At 38.9% G+C, this 19,580-nt stretch overlaps 2 protein-coding genes across 4 annotated transcripts in view; both read left to right on the forward strand.

Annotated features, from left to right (window-relative positions):
* The first annotated feature begins 1,327 nt into the window (after positions 1 to 1,327).
* On the forward strand, positions 1,328 to 19,308 carry hoga1 (4-hydroxy-2-oxoglutarate aldolase 1). The gene is given in 8 exon segments (XM_046840162.1): positions 1,328 to 1,675; positions 1,883 to 2,011; positions 10,733 to 10,860; positions 12,088 to 12,222; positions 16,317 to 16,413; positions 17,460 to 17,593; positions 18,856 to 18,874; positions 18,877 to 19,308. Coding segments are annotated over 8 exon segments (969 nt in total). The 5' UTR covers positions 1,328 to 1,476; the 3' UTR covers positions 19,005 to 19,308.
* The window catches only part of filip1l (filamin A interacting protein 1-like), a 52,842-nt gene continuing 45,353 nt past the window's right edge, over positions 12,092 to 19,580 (forward strand). For all 3 annotated transcript variants that reach the window (XM_046840159.1, XM_046840157.1, XM_046840158.1), the window contains exon 1: positions 12,092 to 12,222. The gene's annotated coding sequence lies outside the window, so the exon portion shown is untranslated. The remainder of the gene's footprint in view (positions 12,223 to 19,580) is intronic.

Consider the following 19,580-nt stretch of genomic DNA (forward strand, 5'->3'; position numbering starts at 1 on the left):
TTGTCTATATCTGATGCAGAGAAGCTCGTCCATGCATTCATGACCTCCAGAATAGACTATTGTAATTTATTACTAGGTGGATGTCCTGCATCATTAATAAACAAGCTTTAGTTAGTTCAGAATGCAGCAGCCAGAGTTCTCACAAGGTCAAGGAAATATGATCATATAACCCCAATCTTATCGTCCCTACACTGGCTACCTGTTAAGTTCCTAATCGACTACAAACTACTACTTCTCACTTATAAAACACTAAATGGTTTGGCTCCCATGTATCTCTCCAGTCTTATAACACGCTGCAATCCATCATGCTCCCTGAGATCTCAAAACTCTGGACTTCTAGTAGTTCCTAGAATAGCAAAATCCACTAAAGGCGGTAGAGCATGCTCACATTTAGCTCCTAAACTTTGGAATAGTCTTCCTGACAGTGTTTGTGGCTCAGACACACTTTCCCAGTTTAAGTGCAGAATAAAGACGTATCTTTTTTAGCAAAGCCTACACATAACATACGTCACATATCATAAACTTGTGCTCCAGAATATCTGATCACATCACATTATCAACTTGTGCTCTTAATATCATGAACAGCAGCTACGCTAATTTCTCTCCACTGCTTCTCTTTTTCTCCCCATCCCGAGTCTTCCTGAGGTTTGGCCAGCTCCAGTCACGTCCCACCTCATGAAGATTATGGACCTTTAAAGAAATAGATGCGGAACTCGCAAACTATCAATTATAAATGCCATTGATTCGACAAAAATGGTGGGAATAGAAATAGGCACTAGAAAAGCAAGAAACTTACCAGCAATATGTGTTCCACTTTAAAATTTTATTTGAACAATAATCAGAATTTTATGAAGTTAGGATGGGTTTGTAAATATTTAGCCTTTTCTAACAATCATTACAGTATGTTGGCCAGTCACATACTTCCTTCCCTGGAAAAAAAATAAATCACACACAAGAAAAAGAACAATCCAATGTCCAAACTTTCTGTTTAATTATTAAAGAGTTGCACTGCACACAAAATGCTTATTATATGTCAGTGAATGCTTTCAGGTCATACAAATTCCAGAGAAATTAATTATTTTTATTTAATTTAAATATATGGGGAACACAAAAATGCTTAGACTCGTGCGTGATAAAAAAAATGTAGGGTAAACAAAATAATTTAAAACTTTTTAAAATGTGTTTTTTACACTTCTACATTTGTTTAACTATTTTCCCTTCTTCCTTCCATATCTGTCAATATTTAAAGATCAAAGTGCACGTCCCCTGACAGGAACATGTAACGGTTCAAATGTGTTGTGGCTCCTTTAAGAGCAGAGCGGCATTTTGGGAAACCTGTCTGTGCTTATATGATAACTGGACTTAGCGAGCTATCCCTTGACTCTGACTCTACGCGTTACAAACAGTTTCTGTCACACAAACATTAGGCTGACTTGCTCTGTCCACTCTGTTTCCACAAGAAAAAGCAAAGAAATAATGTTGGCCAAGATTCTTAATCTTGTGTACAGAAGAGAAATTGGTTCTGTATGGAGAAGTGTAAGTACACATGCTAGTCAAAGGCTTGACATTGCTGGGATTTATCCTCCCATTGCCACTCCATTTACACAGGATGGAAATGTGGATTATCAAAGCCTTGATAAAAATCTACAAAAATATGGCAGTATACCTTTCAGAGGTAAGCAGAACAATTTATTTACAATGATATTTTCTTATTTAGCAGAACACATGTAAGCATACATAACTAGTTTAATTTTGGAAAATGTGGTTTATTTTTGTTAACAGAATATGCATTTGTTTTGCTATCTAGTCTATTCTTAAAAAAACTATTTCCGAATCTTGGACAATAAAAAATACTTTTACCCAATTCTCACTTTATTACCAGGTCTTGTGGTCCAGGGATCTAATGGAGAATATCCATACCTAACAACCGAAGAGCGTATAGATATTGTAAGAAGAGTTAGAGAAACTTTGCCTACATCAAAGATAGTGATGGCTGGATCTGGCTGTGAATGTAAGATGCATTTAGATGTTGATTTAGCAACCACTTATAGATGAATTTTCTATCTAATATTTTCACCCATTTATATTAGGGATGCACCGAAAACTTTCGGCCGAAAATGGCCCAAAAGTGCATTTTCGGTTTTCGGCCGAAAGACTTTGATCACCGAAACAACACGGCCGAAACAGTCTGTTGTGATGACGCCGCGCCTGCAGCAACATGTGTGGACGGATTTCAGTATATCTGAGAAAGACCCACGGATAGCGATTTGCAAAACATGTAATGCCGAAATTTCAAGAGGAGGTGCGTCTGCACGTCGGGTTTAATTTATCAGCTGAAATCCAAACATCCCGATCGCTATGCTGAATATGAGAGGAACGCGGCACAGAAAAGCAAAACCCCTCCGAGCACGCGCACTCCGTCTGTGGCGGACGTTTTTGAAAAGGCAGGAGGTTTCCCAGTGATAGTGTCAAGGCAAAGGTCATTACACACAAATATTATGGTATTCATTGCCTTAGATAATCAGCCATTCTCTGTCGTAGAAGATGTGAGGTTTCGCAGGCTGATCGAGCACATTGAGCCCCGTTATACCATACCGAGCAGACGACATTTTTCAGAGGTGTGTGTACCTGAGCTGTTTAATGTTGTTGCAACTCACGTTCATAAGCATATAACTGCAGATATTTCAGCAATCAGTTTACGACAGACATTGTTTGAATTTTATTTTATCCTGTGCATTGTTGCAATGTGCTATAAATTATTATTTTCATAATTTGTAATTGATTTATTCTTTGAAACTTTAATATTAATTTATGCAATTGAAAAAAATAATAATTAATAATAATTGCCATTATTTCTTTCGGTGTTTCGGTTTTCGGCCTTGCTTTCCTTTTTTTCGGTTTCGTCCAAGAATTTTCATTTCGGTGCATCCCTAATTTATATACAGTTGAGAAATCAAACCCATACAGAAATCTTATATATAAAAATAAAATTATAGTTAATATATGTGAACATATGTGAACCTATTAAATAAAAAATTTATCAGATGTAAATCCACACATATAAAGAAATCAAACCATACAAGTCCATACATTAAGTTATGTGTAATAATGTGAAATGTCACAGGGAAAAAGTATTGAACATGATGTATTTAATACTTAGTACAAAAGCCTTTGTTGGTAATGACAGCATCAAGATGCCTCCTGTATGGAGAAACTAGCTGCACTCATTGCTCAAGTGTGATTTTGGCCTATTCTTCTACACAATCAGTTGTTTAATCTTAAAGGGATTTGGCTGGAACATTCTAGCAGCTTTATTTTCTTTCTTTGAGACCAATTGAGAGTTTTCCTTGGCTGTGTTTTGAATGAAATGTCCACCCTTGTTTCATCTTCATCATCCTGGTAGATGGCAGCACATTTTTATCAAGAATGTCATACATTTTTCCATTCATACTTCTTTCTAATATATCAAGTTTGCCAGCATTGTATGCTGAAAAACAGCCCCACACAATGATGTTGTCACCTACAAACTTCACTGTTGGTATGGTGTTTTTAGACTGATGTGCAGTGTCATTGGCCCTCCAAACATGGTATGTATTATGGCATCCAAAGAGTTTAATTTTGGTTTCATCTGAACAGGCTAGGGTTAGGGTTAGGGTTTAGGGTTAGGGTAAGGGTTAATACTAAATTCTATTAGTATTTTACAGGCTTGTCCAAATCTTTTTTTTTCGGGAGTCGAGTCTTGCCATGGCGGTTGGCATTTTCTTATTAATTATTGTTTTCTTTGAAACAGTTTTACCTGGTGCTGTCATCGTCTCCGCTGCTGCTGCTTAGTGGGGAGCCAGACGCTCTCTCTGCTGTTTTCCTAAGCTTCTTTTATATGCTCTGCTCTGTCGCTCAATCTCTCTGCCATGTCCTTTTGGGTTTTCCATAACACATTTGACAGTCGTTCGGAGTGTCTGCCTTTTTGTGTGGATTGTTGTTCCGTCACCACAGTACCACAATGTTTTTTTATTTTACTGCGTGCTGTTTCCTGTAATTGCACGGCTTTTTCAATCTTCGACTGTTGTATCATTTCCTAGCTCACACACCACAGATGTAGGCTAGTTTACTAAGCTAATAATGAGCAAGGAAGAAGGCAACAAGTATGGGTCTACCATGTATGACACAGAAGGAGTCAGTGATGTAAACATGACTGAGAATAGAGACAATCCTAATCACCTGATCTTCATCCGTTTTCTTATTTGTCTTCTATATGGTGGTTATTCAGCATGGATACATTCATTAGGTAACAAAATTTTTAATTAGTTTTGTATTAATATATTAATTATGGCTGTCAAAATTATTAATGTGTTGTTTACGTTATCGCAAATTTATTTTAATTTCTGTTTGACCATTTGATTAATAAATAATTGTTTTCATTTTTATATAAATAAATAAAAAATATAAAAGAGGCAAAATTAAAACTTTCAACACATTTATTCACGAGGTCTTTTATTTACTCAGATATAAAAAATAAACGCCACCGAATTTTTTTTTTTTCCAACAGTAAACCGTTCTTTTTTTTTTTTTTTTTTAACTGATGCACCAAGTTGCAAATCAGCACCAAAATCTGAAATCATCTTCTTTTTCGGCTTCTCCCATTAGGAGTCACCACAGTGGATCATCCGTCTCCATACCCCCTGTCTTCTACATCTGCCTCTTTCAGACCAACTACCTGCATGTCTTTGCTCACCACATCCATTAATCTCCTTCTTGGCCTTTTTCTTTTCCTCTTTTCTGGTGGCTCCATCCTCAGCATTCTTCTACCGATATACCCCATGTCCCTTCTCTGCACATGTGCAAACCATTTAAATTGTGCCTCCCTCACCTTGTCTCCAAAACGTCCTACATGTGCTGAAATAAACTCATTTCTAATCCTGTCTATCCTCGTCACTCCCAACAAAAATCTCAACATCTTCAGCTCTGCTACCTCCAGCTCAACCTCCTGTCTTTTAGTCACTGCCACTGTCTCTAAACCTGTCTGTCTGTCTGTCTGTAAGAGTCACCTCTTGCAGACACAGATGGTCTCACATTGCCAGTAACCTCATCTATCTGTTGTCTTAATCTTAAACAGTGGTGGTAGATGGGCTCTGGAATTTTTAGTCTGCTCTAAGAAAAGCTGACTTTATCACAGCCTTGGCTTCCCACTACGCCTTCGAATTTCTGGCACTTACTGAAACCTGGATATCCCCAAAGCACAAACACTGCTACACCAGCTGCTGGTAGACGAGGTGGTACGGGTTTACTGTTGTCACAGAGATGGTGACAACAGACACCTCTCCCTTTGTCTCATCAGACCAAGTCTTCATGTGAATTTCATGCAGTTTCAGTTACCTCTCTAACCAACCTCTTAATCATTGTCATCTACCGCCCTTCTGGTCCCCTTGGAGACATCCTAGAAGAGATGGACACACTCCCCAGTTCCTTCCATTCTGATAGCACCCCTCTAACAGTTCTTGGTGACTTCAACCTCCCATCTGACAAACTTCAGTCATCTTGCCTCCTGACTTTTTTGAATACCTTCTCCTTGACTTTTAACAGCTGCCCTCCAACACACAAGGGAGTAAATGTCCTGGACCTGGTTTTCACCCGCCCTACTCCAGCTACAGACATGACTGCCACTCCACTTTAAATTTCTGATCATCGCCTGGTCTCTTTTCAATCACTCTTTCTATTCTACCTATTCTACCACAGCAAAACAGAACTGCTGGTCATCCCAGGTGATTCATCTCTAGGTAAAGATCTCTTCATGACTCTCTGCTCTCCCCCTCAGCCACTGCTCGCAACCTTGGGGTAACTATGGACAATAAACTGTCCTTCTCCTCACATGTTGCTCACATGAAATGGTCATTCTTGTCCATTTCTTTTCTCCAACATCCGAAGGATTCAATTATTTCTGTCCACACATGCTTCCCAGGTGTTTGTTCAGCCTCTTGTCATTTTGAGACTTGACTACTGCAACTCTCTGCTGGCAGGTCTTCCTCTGAACACTATTCGTCCACTAAAAATGATCCAAAACACAGCTGCATGACTTGTGTTCAATCTGCCTAAGTTCACCCCCCCACTGCTGCACTCCCTTCACTGGCTTCCAGTAGGTGCCCGAATCAGATTCAAAGCACTGATGCATGCCTGCAAAAATATCCCAGCACCTTCTTACCTCAAAGACCTCATTACTTCTCGCACTGCACCATGCTGTCTGAGATCCTACAGCACTGCTCGACTGGTACCACCTTCTCTCAGAATGAGATGTAAGTATAAACTCTACTGTCCACTGTCTCTCCTAAACATCTCCATGCTTCTACCAGTATGCCATCTGGTCCAACCGACTTGCCTCTCTTCATCCTCTTAATCCCTGCTCTCACTTCCTTCTTACTAATCCTATCCACTTCCTGCTTCACCATCTCCACCTCATTAAACCCTCTCTCTCTGTCTATTTTCCTCATTCATCAGCATCTCAAAATACTCCCTCCATCTTCTCAACACACTCTCCTTACTAGTCAACACATTTCCATCTCTATCCTTTATTTCTCTAACTTGGAGCACATCCTTCCCTGCTTGGTCCCTCTGCCTAGCCAATCTGTATAAATCCTTTTCTCCCCTCTTACCTGCTGTTGCATCTTCTTGTATTTTTGCATGCTTTGCTCATCTTTCTGCCTACCATGTCTCTTTGTCTTCCTTTCTCAAGTCAAGTCAAGAAGCTTTTATTGTCATTTCAACCATATATAGCTGATGCAGTACATAGTGAAATGAAACAACGTTTCTCCAGAACCTAGGTGCAACATAAAACAATAGTCACAGAAACAGAAAAAACACAGGGCCAAGAACTAGTAGAAAGATCCTCGCCACATAAAGTGCATGTGTGCAACTGGTGCAAACAGTGCAAAAAGACAACACAAGACAGTGCAGGACAATACAAAATACACAAAACACAAATAGCTCCGCCAGTAAACCCGTCCTAAAAAAATAAGGTGCACAGTAGCAGAAAACTGTAAACAATATTGTGCAATTAGACCAATAGCAGCAACAAAGATAAAGTCAAAAGTGGCAAAAATATGTGGACAGAATATTGTGTAAAAGAACAAATAGCAGTAATCCTGGAAGATGTGCAAAAACGGCATGTAAACATTTTTGTGGTAACGATTAGTGTGAGTGGTACTGAATGATGGGTGTGCGAAGTGTATGATGTGTGTTGAGACCGGTTTGTGCAGATCAGTCACAGTTGTGTGTGAGAGTTCACTTCAGTTCTTTGTTGAGGAGCCTGATGGCTTGAGGAAAGAAACTATTGCACAGTCTGGATGTGGCGGCCCGAATGCTTCGGAAGCGCTTCCCTGATGGTAGGAGGGTGAAAAGTGTGTGTGACGTGTGTGTGGTCGTCCACAATGCTGTTGGCTTTGTGGATGCAGCGTGTGGTGTAAATGTCCATAATAGAGGGAAGAGAGGCTACGATGATCTTCTCCGCTGTCCTCACTATCCTCTGTAGGTTCTTGCAATCCGAGACGGTGCAATTCCCAAACCAGGCAGTGATGCAGCTGCTCAGGATGCTCTTAATGGTCCCTCTGTAGAACGTGGTCAGAATGGGGGGAGGAAGATGGGCTTTCCTCAGCCTTCTCAGAAAGTAAAGACGCTGCTGGGCTTTTTTGGCGTTGGAGCTGGTGTTGAGTGACCAGGTGAGGTTATCCGCCAAGTGAACACCAAGGAATTTGGTGCTCTTGACTATCTCCACTGAGGATCCATCGATGATCAGTGGAGAATGGTCGCTCTGTGTTCTCCTGAAGTCAACAACCATCTCTTTAGTTTTGTCGACGTTCAGAGACAGGTTGTTTGCTCCGCACCAGGCTGTTAACCGTTGCACCTCCTCTCTGTATGCTGACTTGTCGTTCTTGCTGATGAGACCCACCATGGTCGTGTCATCGGCGAACTTGATGATGTGATTCGAGCTGTGCATTGCTACACAGTCGTGAGTCAGCAGAGTTAACAGCAGTGGACTGAGCACACAGTCCTGAGGGGCTCCAGTGTTCAGTGTGGTGGTGCTGGAGATGCTGTTTCCGATTCGGACTGACTGAGGTCTCCCAGTCAGGAAGTCCAGGATCCAGTTACAGAGGGAGGTGTTCAGATGCTGAGGGACAATCGTGTTAAATGCTGAACTGAAGTCGATGAACAGCATCCTTACATAAGAGTCCTTGTTGTCTAGGTGGTTGAGGGCCAGATGAAGGGTTGTGGAGATAGCATCGTCCGTGGAGCGGTTTGGACGATACGTGAACTGCATGGGGTCCAGTGTGAGTGGAAGTTGGGTCTTGATGTGCCTCATGACGAGCCTCTCGAAGCACTTCATCATGATGGGTGTGAGTGCAACGGGACGATAGTCATTGAGGCAGGAGACAGTAGACTTCTTCGGCACGGGAATGATGGTCGTTGTCTTGAGGCACGTAGGAACAGTGGCGCTGCTCAGGCAGATATCACTTTTGCCCAATCATCCAACACCTTTTCACCACCAATAAGCCCCTGTCTGTCTTCGTCCCTGAATCTCACACTACAATCTTCCTCCTTTAGTTTCCACCATCTTATTTTTTTCTTTTTTTTTTTTTTTTGGTCTTTACTCTTTTTCTCTTCTTCTTTACCTATAAAGCCGTCCTACATACCACCATCCGATGCTGTCTAGCTACCCCTGCCAACACCTTACAGTCTCCAATGTCTTTCAGGTTGCATCTCCTGCATAGAACATAGTCCACCTGTGTGCACCTTCCTCTGCTTCCATTCTTTTAGCAAAGTCTACCACCATCTGCCCTTCCACATTCCTCTCCTTAAAACAATAAGTCTTTAAAACAGTCTTTCCTTCCTAGGTACATTGTCCACTACTTAATTTATCTCACTCCAGAATTTCTCCTTCTCCTCTCAAGTCAAGTCAAGTCAAGTCAAGTTTATTTGTATAGCGCTTTTCACAACAGACATTGTCTCAAAGCAGCTTTACACAAATCAACAGTGATGGTGAATGGTGTGCATTTGTCCCTGATGAGCAAGCCGTGGCGACTGTGGCAAGGAAAAACTCCCTTAGATGTTATGAGGAAGAAACCTTGAGAGGAACCAGACTCAAAGGGAACCCATCCTCATCTGGGTGACATCAAGAGTTTGATCATAAATCTTTCAACAATACAGAACACTGGAGAGTGAGAACTAACATGATTACTGGAGTATAAGATTATAAGTAATGTTCTTTCTGCAGTCTTATACAGTCTATATGGTTAGTAGCTCCGAGTTTTATAAGCTCAGCATTTGTGATCACCACAGATCCAGCATCAGCTTCTCCATGCCAGAGCCTTTAAACACTCCAGGAGGTCCAATGTCAAAACTCCACACATGTAGCGGGATCCAAATGGCACTGGTACGTCTCTAGATGGTTCGGGATTTTTTTTTTTTTGGTCTTTACTCTTTTCTCTTCTTCTTTACCTATAAAGCCGTCCTACATACCACCATCCGATGCTGTCTAGCTACCCCTGCCAACACCTTACAGTCTCCAATGTCTTTCAGGTTGCATCTCCTGCATAGAACATAGTCCACCTGTGTGCACCTTCCTCTGCTTCCATTCTTTTAGCAAAGTCTACCACCATCTGCCCTTCCACATTCCTCTCCTTAAAACAATAAGTCTTTAAAACAGTCTTTCCTTCCTAGGTACATTGTCCACTACTTAATTTATCTCACTCCAGAATTTCTCCTTCTCCTCTATCTCATAACCCACTTGTGGAGCATAAGCACTGATGAAATTTATCATCACCCCTTCAACTTCCAGCTTGACGTTCATCACCTTATGAGAAACTCTTTTTACCTCCACTACACTCTTATTGTACTCTTTCTTCAGGATCACCTCTTCACCATTTCTCTTTCCGTCACACTATAAAAGAACAGTTTAGACACTTCCAATGTTTCTTGCCTTACTCCCTATTTATTTGGTCTCCTGAACACACAACATATCTACATTTCTCTGCTTCATCATATAAGATACCTTTCTCCCTTTACCAGTCATAGTAACAACGTGTAAAGTACTCACCCTAACCACCACTCTCCTACACTTCTACTTTTCCTGCTATCTATGTAGATGTCTTGCCCCTCTCCTTCTCCTCCTTAGGCCAACAGTAGCCCAGTTTGCACCGATACCCTGTTGGCTAACAATACCTGTGGCAGTCAATAGTTACCCAGGCCTCTATATATATAGCCCTGAATGTCTACTCTTGTTTGGAGCCAAGCTTACCTGGAAACTTATGTTCAACTGCCAAGCATGTCAGCGGCAGTGTCCTGGCTTGGGACTGCATGGCTGCTTCTAGAATGGGCTTCATCAATTATATGTCAAGTTGAGGTCAGAAGTCTACAGATACCCTATGTTGGCTAATTAACAGAGAAATGTACACCCAATTTCATTGAGAGGCACATTATCATACTGAAAAAATACTGTGAAAACAACAAAGGACTGCCATTAAAACATAGCACATCTAGATGTTTATCGAGTTATACTATTTTACATGAAAACCGAATGTTTTAAGTTCATAGCAAAAAAAAAGCTTTGCCATTCCAATAATTTCAGAGTGGACTGTAAAAAGTCATAATAAAATGCTGATTTGAGTTTGACTGCTCCATGTTAACAATCCAGATCCCTTTATGCAGTGAAATTATGAATCAAACATTTTTTGTGTTCTCTCTCTAGCCACAAGAGAGACAATCAAAATGAGTGAGAGTATGGCCAGTGCAGGTGCTGATTGTGTGTTGGTAGTGACACCATGTTTTTATCATGGAAGAATGAATAGCAGTGCTCTCATTCACCACTATACACAGGTGAGTTATATAATGTAATGTAAAGTATTTGGGGGCGGGCCAGGGGGGAGAGAGTGTCTTGATCAATGGCAAAATGTTAACCCCTGAAACTAGCATATAAATCATTTGTTAGTACCTGATTTGTGTATTAATGACACAGTGATGTATGATTACATAGTAAGTAGGGACTCTAACTGACTAAAAGGGAGAGCCAGAACAATCACCATCAACAAGCTTGATTGAATATGTGAAAGTTGGGGCAAATTTAGAGTGGATAAGACAGGGTAATGTGGACATATTTTATATTTTTTAGGGTTTGGGATGGGGCTCTTGATTACAGTGAAGAATAATGTTAATGCTAGAGGTCTGGCCATTAAAAGTGCCAAGTTAACACATTTAAATATTTATAGATCTATATTATTATTATTATTTTTTTTTTTTAATCTCAAATCCAAATAGATTTGTGCACAAAGGCATTTAAGATTTAAGTCAGGCCTACTTGTCCATATTCTGTCAACAGATAGATTCCAAAATCATGTCAAAAACTTAAATAAACTATTTCATCCATGACCCTTGCTATTCTAGATAATTTTATTAGCCAGTTATTTTCATTGTATTAGACAATCAATTGTAATATACATTACATCAGATGCTCTTGGGTTCCCAGTGTTGGTTTCATTTTATTTCTGTCAAATTTAATTTCTTTTTTTTTTGGTACACAAAAAAAAAAACAACTGAACTGCATTTGTCACTAATCAAATAATTTTAATTAAAACCAACAAAGAACTCAGTGTGCCTGGGATGTACAGATTGTTTTGAAATCTGGGATAAATTGTAAATAGAAGAGGGAAAGGTGTGTGCGTATGTGCATGGAAATTTGTGGTTCTGGAAAATGGGCATAAGGAGGTTGTTCAAGTTCATAAATATGACCATCCAGTCATTTAAATTGCTGAGTATGTTATCATAATTACAGTAATAAAGCCTGCATGAACATAGTCTAATATGTTTAAATGATGCATGTAAAAAAAGATTTTGCATGTTGGTGAAGTTTTTAGGAATTTTAATAAGAAAGTTCAAATCCCAGCACAACTAGGCTGTTACTGCTCAAGGCCCTCTACTGCTCAAGGCCCTCTACTGCTCAGTCTATAAATAAGATAAATAAAAGGCTATACCATGAGAGATTTTTTAAAGCAGATAGACTGACTTGTACTGATGTTTTAATAACTGACCCTTTACTCCACCATTCAGGTAGCAGATTCCAGTCCAATACCCATCATTCTGTATAACGTGCCAGCCAACACTTTTCTGGATCTTCCTCTTGATGCAGTGGTACAGTTATCCCAGCATCCAAATATAATCGGCATCAAAGATAGTGGTGGAGATGTAAGAGCTACTTTTTATTAATTCTGTTTATTGTATTTTTTATGTATGCCTGCCAAATTCTTTAACTTGTAAAACTATGCTGATGGGTAAACTGGCAAAATTGAACTAGTGTGAAAAGGTGGGTGACTGTGTGTCTTCATGGTGTCCTGCAATGAAGTAGTATCTTCTAGAGGGCATATTTCCATCTTGTTGCATCTCCAGTGTTCTTTGGATAAACTCTATATCCACATGATTTCAACCAAGGAACAAAGTTACTGAAGATGACTGAATTTTGATTATGAATTATGATTATAATGAATGGGTCCCCTTTGAAAGAATAGGGCCCCAATGAAATTAAGGACACAACTGATTTTACTTTACTAACTATTACTACTAACTTACTACTAACTTGCTATAACTAGATGACTTTTAGGTTCGGGAATCAAATATGAAATCTGTGACAAATCAAAATTATAGCTTTAATTTCCAGATATTTAAACTTTTTTGAACCCACCATTTTTTTCCTAATGGCTAAAAATAAATTTACATTCACATGTGTGCCACTTCACAGGGAAATGCATTTAATGTCAATGACCGTACCCAGTATACATTGTATTTATTTTTTTTATCCTGACTTCTTCAGGAAAATTTGAAGGTTTTAGTCTAGCAAGGCCAATCACCATACATTTCATCTCCTGAAAGTTTAAGCTTTCTATCAATTGATCGATCTATCGATCTATACAAACATACATACATACATACATACATACATACATATACTGTATAGTACACCCCTCACATTGCAGCAACCATTTTATTGAATGTTCTCAAGGGACAAAACTAGAAATAAAAATCTGTATATACTTTAGAGTAGTCAATGTAAAGTTTGTATAGCACTGCAGATTTACTGTCCTCTAAAAATAACTCAACATACAGCGATTTTCATCCAAATAACTGGCAACAAATGAGAGTACACCCTAAGCGAACATGTCAAAATTGTGTCCAAAGTGTTAATATTTTGTATGAGCAACATTATTTTGCACTGCCTTAATTCAATTAATTTTTATTTGTATTGCACTTTTAACAATAAACATTGTCTCAAAGAAGCTTTACACAGATAATGTGGTGATAAAAAATTGATATGTAAGTAAGTTTGTCCTTGATGAGCAAACCGGTGGCGACTGTGGCAAGGAAAAACTCCCCGAGATGGCATCCTCATTTGGGTTGCACCGAATGTCCATTTATTGCAGATATACAATGTTGCAGGGTACAGTGATCATGATCAGAAGCAAACTGTAGTCCTGAGTCAATGTAGCAGACTGTTGACATTAACTACAGTTCAAATCCATCCTTAAAGCTCCCGTTCTTACTCCGGAATTTTATGAAACCACCCAAGGCATTGATGAGAAACTATCCCCAGCTGCACAGAGTGGCCTCCAGTCGAAGAGAACACTATCCAGAGGCAGGCCTGGATGAGATAGGAAGACCCACAGAGGGAAGAGGGGCAGGAACAGTGGTCACTGGAACCTCAGGAGCTGTTTAACTCGAGCGAGAGAGAGAGAGAGAGAGAGAGGGAGAGAAGGATATGGATTATCATGTGTCCTTATTGTTGGGTAAAAGTTAGTCACTTTGCAGTTGGGGTCTCTGGCAAGACTTGCTATTGCAGCATAACTAAAAGGGAGAACCAGAAGGTAATACAGACCTGACCACCATCAACAAACCTGTGTGAACATGTAAGAGTGAGGGGACAACAGCATACAAATATCCCAGTTCACCAAACACTAGATATCCATGATCCCTCCAGATCTGCTCCAAAGGAAAATCTCCTGATAAAACGCTTGACTAAACCCGAACACTGATTAGAAGGCTGTTCCATATCTGTGGGACTTTATAAGAGAAAGATCTGCCCCCTCCTGTAGTCTTCATTATTTGAGGTACCAACAAATAGCCAGCACCTTTTGATCTAAGTAGGTGTGGAGGATCATACTGGTACAGAAGTTCACTCAGATACTGCAGTGCGAGACCGTTAAGTGCTTTATGTTTTATACGTCAGTAGTAGTATTTTATAATCAATGTGAGATTTGATTGGGAGCCAGTGTAGACTAATTAAACAGGGGTGATGTGGTCGTATTTCCTAGATCTAGTGAGGACCCTTGCTGCTGAATTCTGAACTAACTGAAGCTTATTTATGCACTTACTCGCACACCCAGACAGTAAAGCGTTACAGTAGTCTAATCTAGAAGTAACAAAAGCATGAACTAGTTTTTCTGCATCCTGTAACGACCTCATATTTCTAATTTTAGCAATATTTCTAAGGTGAAAGAAGGCGATCCTGGTAATATTATTCACATGAGCCTCAAAGGAAAGACTCGGGTCAATAATAACACCAAGGTTTTTGATTGCTTTACACGCTGAAACAGAAACACCATCCTGAGATGCTACGTAATCGGAAAGTTTGCTTCTAGCTGCTTGTGGTCCTAGTAAAAGTACTTCCGTCTTATCTGAGTTGAGCAGAAGAAAGTTATCAAGCATCCACTGTCTAATGTCCTTTACACACTCCTCAACATTGTTAAGCTGATCTCTCTCATTTGGCTTTGCTGAAATATACAGCTGAGTATCATCAGCATAGCAATTGTACTCGAAACACCAAATGTAAAAGCTTTGATAGAAGATACACAAATTTGTGTGGTCCTGTCAAGCAGACAAAACATACATATGATGAATAGTGGCTTTTCATGGTTATCCGACGTATGTCAGTTAGGATGTATTTGCTTTTCTTGCATGCTATTTTGACAATAATGGCTGTACTGTAGCTATTTTTTCAGAGGACAGCATATCAATACTGCTGTACAAACTGCACATTAAATACGCTAAAATATGTCCAAGTTTCATTTTTATAGTATTGCCCCTTTGAGAAGTGAGGGGTGTACTCACTTTCGATAGATAGATAGATAGATAGATAGATAGATAGATAGATAGATAGATAGATAGATAGATAGATAGATAGAGATTGAGAGATTGATAGATTGATTATATTTGTGGCAGTGGGTGAAAGCTGGTGTAGGCATGTGTGTTTGTATAGTGTATACCTAGCCAGTGTATCTATCTATCATGTTACAATAATTATAAAGACATCTGAGCTATGTAGTAACACATACAGAATTATGTAGTAAACAAAAAATAAAATTTTATCACAATTTAACACTCAAGGCATTCTCTCATCAAATTCACATGGCAGTCAACTGTAGCCCAGCCTAAGACATGGTGGCTTTTGGAGAGTGGTAGCTTAGTGGTTAAGGTGCTGGGCTACTGGTTGTGTATATATATATATATATATATATATATATATATATATATATATATATATATATATATATATATATATATACACATGGGAACAAGACTGAGTGACTCAACAATGCACAAAAAAACAAGGTTCACTAAACTAATGACCTAAAACCTGAAATACTTTGCTGTAGCAAAAAACAAGTTGTTTGCCAAACAGCTGGGGAGCGGAACAGCTGGGGAGCTGGAAGAGTTTTTGGACAGCTCTTTGGTCTTGGCCATGTTAGTAGTTGGATTCTTACTGATTGTATGGGGTGGACAGGTGTCTTCATGCAGCTAACGACCTCAAACAGGTGCATCTAATTTAGGATAATAAATGTGGTGGAGGTGGACATTTTAAAGACAGACTAACAGGTCTTTGAGGGTCAGAATTCTAGCTGATAGACAGGTGTTCAAATACTTATTTGCAGCTGTATTATACAAATAAATAGTTTAAAAATCATATATTGTAATTTCTGGATTTTTTTTTTTTTGATTATGTCTCTCACTGCACCTACGATGACAATTTCAGACCCCTCCATGATTTCTAAGTGGGAGAACTTGCAAAATAGCAGGGTGTTCAAATACTTATTTTCCTCACTATATATATATATATATATATATATATATATATATATATATATATATATATATATATATATATATATATATATCTCACATAAGGGTAGTAATGGTACATGTATATACAAATTATTATAAACCATATATTTTATTTAGCATTATTTTTTGCCCCTAACTGTTATTTTTTTTACATTGGGATTAACTGATAGATTACAAGAATAGGTCTGATTGTATACAAAACAAGATCACAGGATTTCCAGGTGTTGGCAGGATCTGCTGGATTCCTTATGGCTGCCTATTCAGTAGGTAAGGCATTAGTATTCATATTCTTTATATATATTTATTTTTTATTTGAAGTAAATCACATGATATTGTGATTTGTGGGGAGCAGGTTGAGAAGAGCCTGGAGAGCTGTAGGTGCACGCTGGAGAGAAGGGGAATGAAAGTCAGTAGGAGTAAGACAGAGTACATGTGTGAATGAGAGGGAGGGCAGTGGAGTGGTGCAGTTGCAGGGAGATGTGATGAAGGTTTTAGGAGTTTAGGTACCTGGGGTCAACAGTGCAAAGTAATGGCGAGTGTGCTAGATAAGTGAAGAAAAGAGTGCAGGCAGGGTGGAGTGGGTGGAGAATAGTGGCAGGAGTGATTTGTGATAGAAGAGTATCTGCAAGAGTGAAAGGAAAGTTTATAGGACTGTGGTGAGACCTGCAATGTTGTATTTTTTAGAGACAGTGGCATTGAGTAAAAGACAGGAGGTGGAGCTGGAGGTAGCAGAGCTGAAGATTAGAGGGACAGCGCATGTAGGACGTTTTAGAGAAAAGGTGAGGGAGGCACGATTGAGATGGTTTGGACATGTGCAGAGGAGGGACATGGTGTATATTAGTAGGAGAATCCTGAAGATGGAGCTATCTGGAAGGAGGAAAAGAGAAAGGCCAAGGAGGAGGTTTATGGATGTGGTGATAGTAGACATGCAGGTAGTTGTTTTGAAAGAGGCAGATGTAGAGGACAGGGGAGTATGGAGACGGATGACCTGCTGGGCAACCCCTAGTGGGAGCAGCCAAAAGAAGATGATGATCTAATTGGACATTTTTGGGCATTGTAGAAGCATTTGTATTGGTACTCTCAGATGTTTCAACCACAGTGAATATTTTGAGAGTTCCAACTTGCATATCAATTATTTTTCTTTCACAGTATATCTTGATAGATTCCCACTTAATATTTAGCAGTTCTGAGTATATTATAGATCTGAGTATAGTACTTTTTCTATCAAAGGTTAAAAGCATATATTTGGAAACTATTTTTCAATAAGTGATATGCCCTGATCTTAACTTTTTTATTTTTTCTTTCTTTTTAAGGTGCTGCTGGGGGTGTGTGTGCTTTAGCAAATGTTTTGGGTAAACAGATCTGTGAGCTAGCACAGCTTTGTACATCTGGACAATGGGACAAAGCCAAAGAACTCCAGTACCGCTTAATTGAACCAAACACTGCAGTAAGGTTTTATTTTAAAGAAGAAAAATTGTATATATACATACTGTATACAGTACATAGAAACAGTAACAAACTTAACACTAGGGAGGACAATAAATATAAAATTTCTCATGAGCAATTTTTGAAGGGGACACAAATAATCCAGGCAAATTGTACTTATACAGACACAGTGTCCCCACAGTGAAAAACTTTGCTTTTATGATTATTATTGTAGCATGGAGACTGCGTCATTATGGTTATTTTCAAAGTTTTTCTTAGGTTCAATGACAAAGCAAAACAAGGAATTTTATTTAAAATGAATGAAGACACTTAAGAACAGAATAGAAATTGATTATACAAAAAACTACAGTGGGGTCAGTTCGGATGTAGCACAGTGCTCATTTAGTAAATGCACAGATAAACAATATGCTAATTGTGGCCGTTAATGTGAAGTTAACATTATACCAAGTCGTCCCAAATAAAACACTGCATGGGAAACGGCTTTGGTGTGTTAGTGTCAGTGCACTATGCTACAAGCTATTGTAAACAAGCTAACGTTAACTAGATAAGTCATATTTCATATAACAACATTTGGTAAAGCATATTTAGATATAAGTATAACAAATTTGGTAAATGTTCCTACAGGAAACAACCAGAAAAATGTAATAAACAGCTTCAGAGACTGATGGGGCTTTTCACAATGTACTAGGGCTATAGATGGCACACATGTGGACCACACATTGATGTTTTGGGACATCAATGTCTGGTGGCCTGTGAAGGTCCGTGATGCAAGGGTGTTTGGGAATTCTTCCATCTTCCAGAAAGGTCAATCAGGCAGACATTTCCCACTGTTTTGACAACCTGTACAGTACCTTGCAAGCCTGACTCCATTCAAGTCAGCTTCCAATGTTAATACACACTTCTGTGTTTGTTTAGCCATGTGCATTTTTTTTTTATGTCTTCATCTAGGTTTGGTATCACTTTCTTGTTTTGCCTGTTAATGCTGCTTGCCTATCACCTGACCTTAGCCTGGATTAATTTTTGATTCTACTTGCAGATCAGTATATTTGTCTTTTTTTTTTATAAACACTTTTATGCTGCACTTGCATCCATTTCTGTTATTGTGCATTCTGTGAATTTATGACAGTCTAGTATTGTTTTAAGAATTGTTTTATCTCATTTAACAAGATAATATTGCTTTTAATCGGACAGTGTATTTTATATATATTACTGGAATGGGGTTTATTGATATTTTCTTTTATTATATTTTTTTATTTTTGTTAGGTCACAAGAAAATTTGGTGTTCTGCCCTAAAACAAGCAATGGAGTGGTTTGGATACCAAGGTGGTGTATGCCGCTCCCCTCTGCAACCTTTGTCAAAGATGGAGTTAGAAAATCTTCAAGCAGACTTCTCCTCAAATGGATGGCTGTAGATGCACTTCAGATCACTAATGTCTTATTAATCAAGTTCTAGACATATTGTATTCGCTAATGTTTCAGTTGAAATGTTTGAAAAATATTTCTTCAACTGCCATTGAGTTTCCCAGAGATCAAATGCTAATGCTGAGTTTCTAGCACTTGGTGGGTAAATTAAGTTAAATTAATATAATCTTCAACCACCCGTGACACTTTCTTGGGTTTGAGTGAGCACAAGAAAATGGGCAGCACATTTGTAACACTTTTGAGTGAAGTGTTTTGAGGTCTCACTCTAATAAACAGCTTCTTTTTCCCCTCTTGCATCTATGTCACTCTTTTGTTTTATCCTCTACTTACCACTGCTAAATAGAACACTTAATAATACAATTTACCAACAGCTCCACTGGCCAATAGTCTGATTTTCAATATGCGGCTTTACATGCAGCAAGCAGGGTGAAAGTAAGGTTTATACATGAACATGTCCAGGAATATCTGGTAGCAGCCATCAATATCCAATTCGGGGGGAAAAGCATACTGTTGCATCTAATTCTGGGAGCAAACTGGCTCAGTTTCAGCATTTATTCAGGAAGTTG

This window comes from Silurus meridionalis, chromosome 26 (assembly GCF_014805685.1).
Source record: "Silurus meridionalis isolate SWU-2019-XX chromosome 26, ASM1480568v1, whole genome shotgun sequence".
In the NCBI taxonomy this organism is placed as follows: Eukaryota; Metazoa; Chordata; class Actinopteri; order Siluriformes; family Siluridae; genus Silurus; species Silurus meridionalis.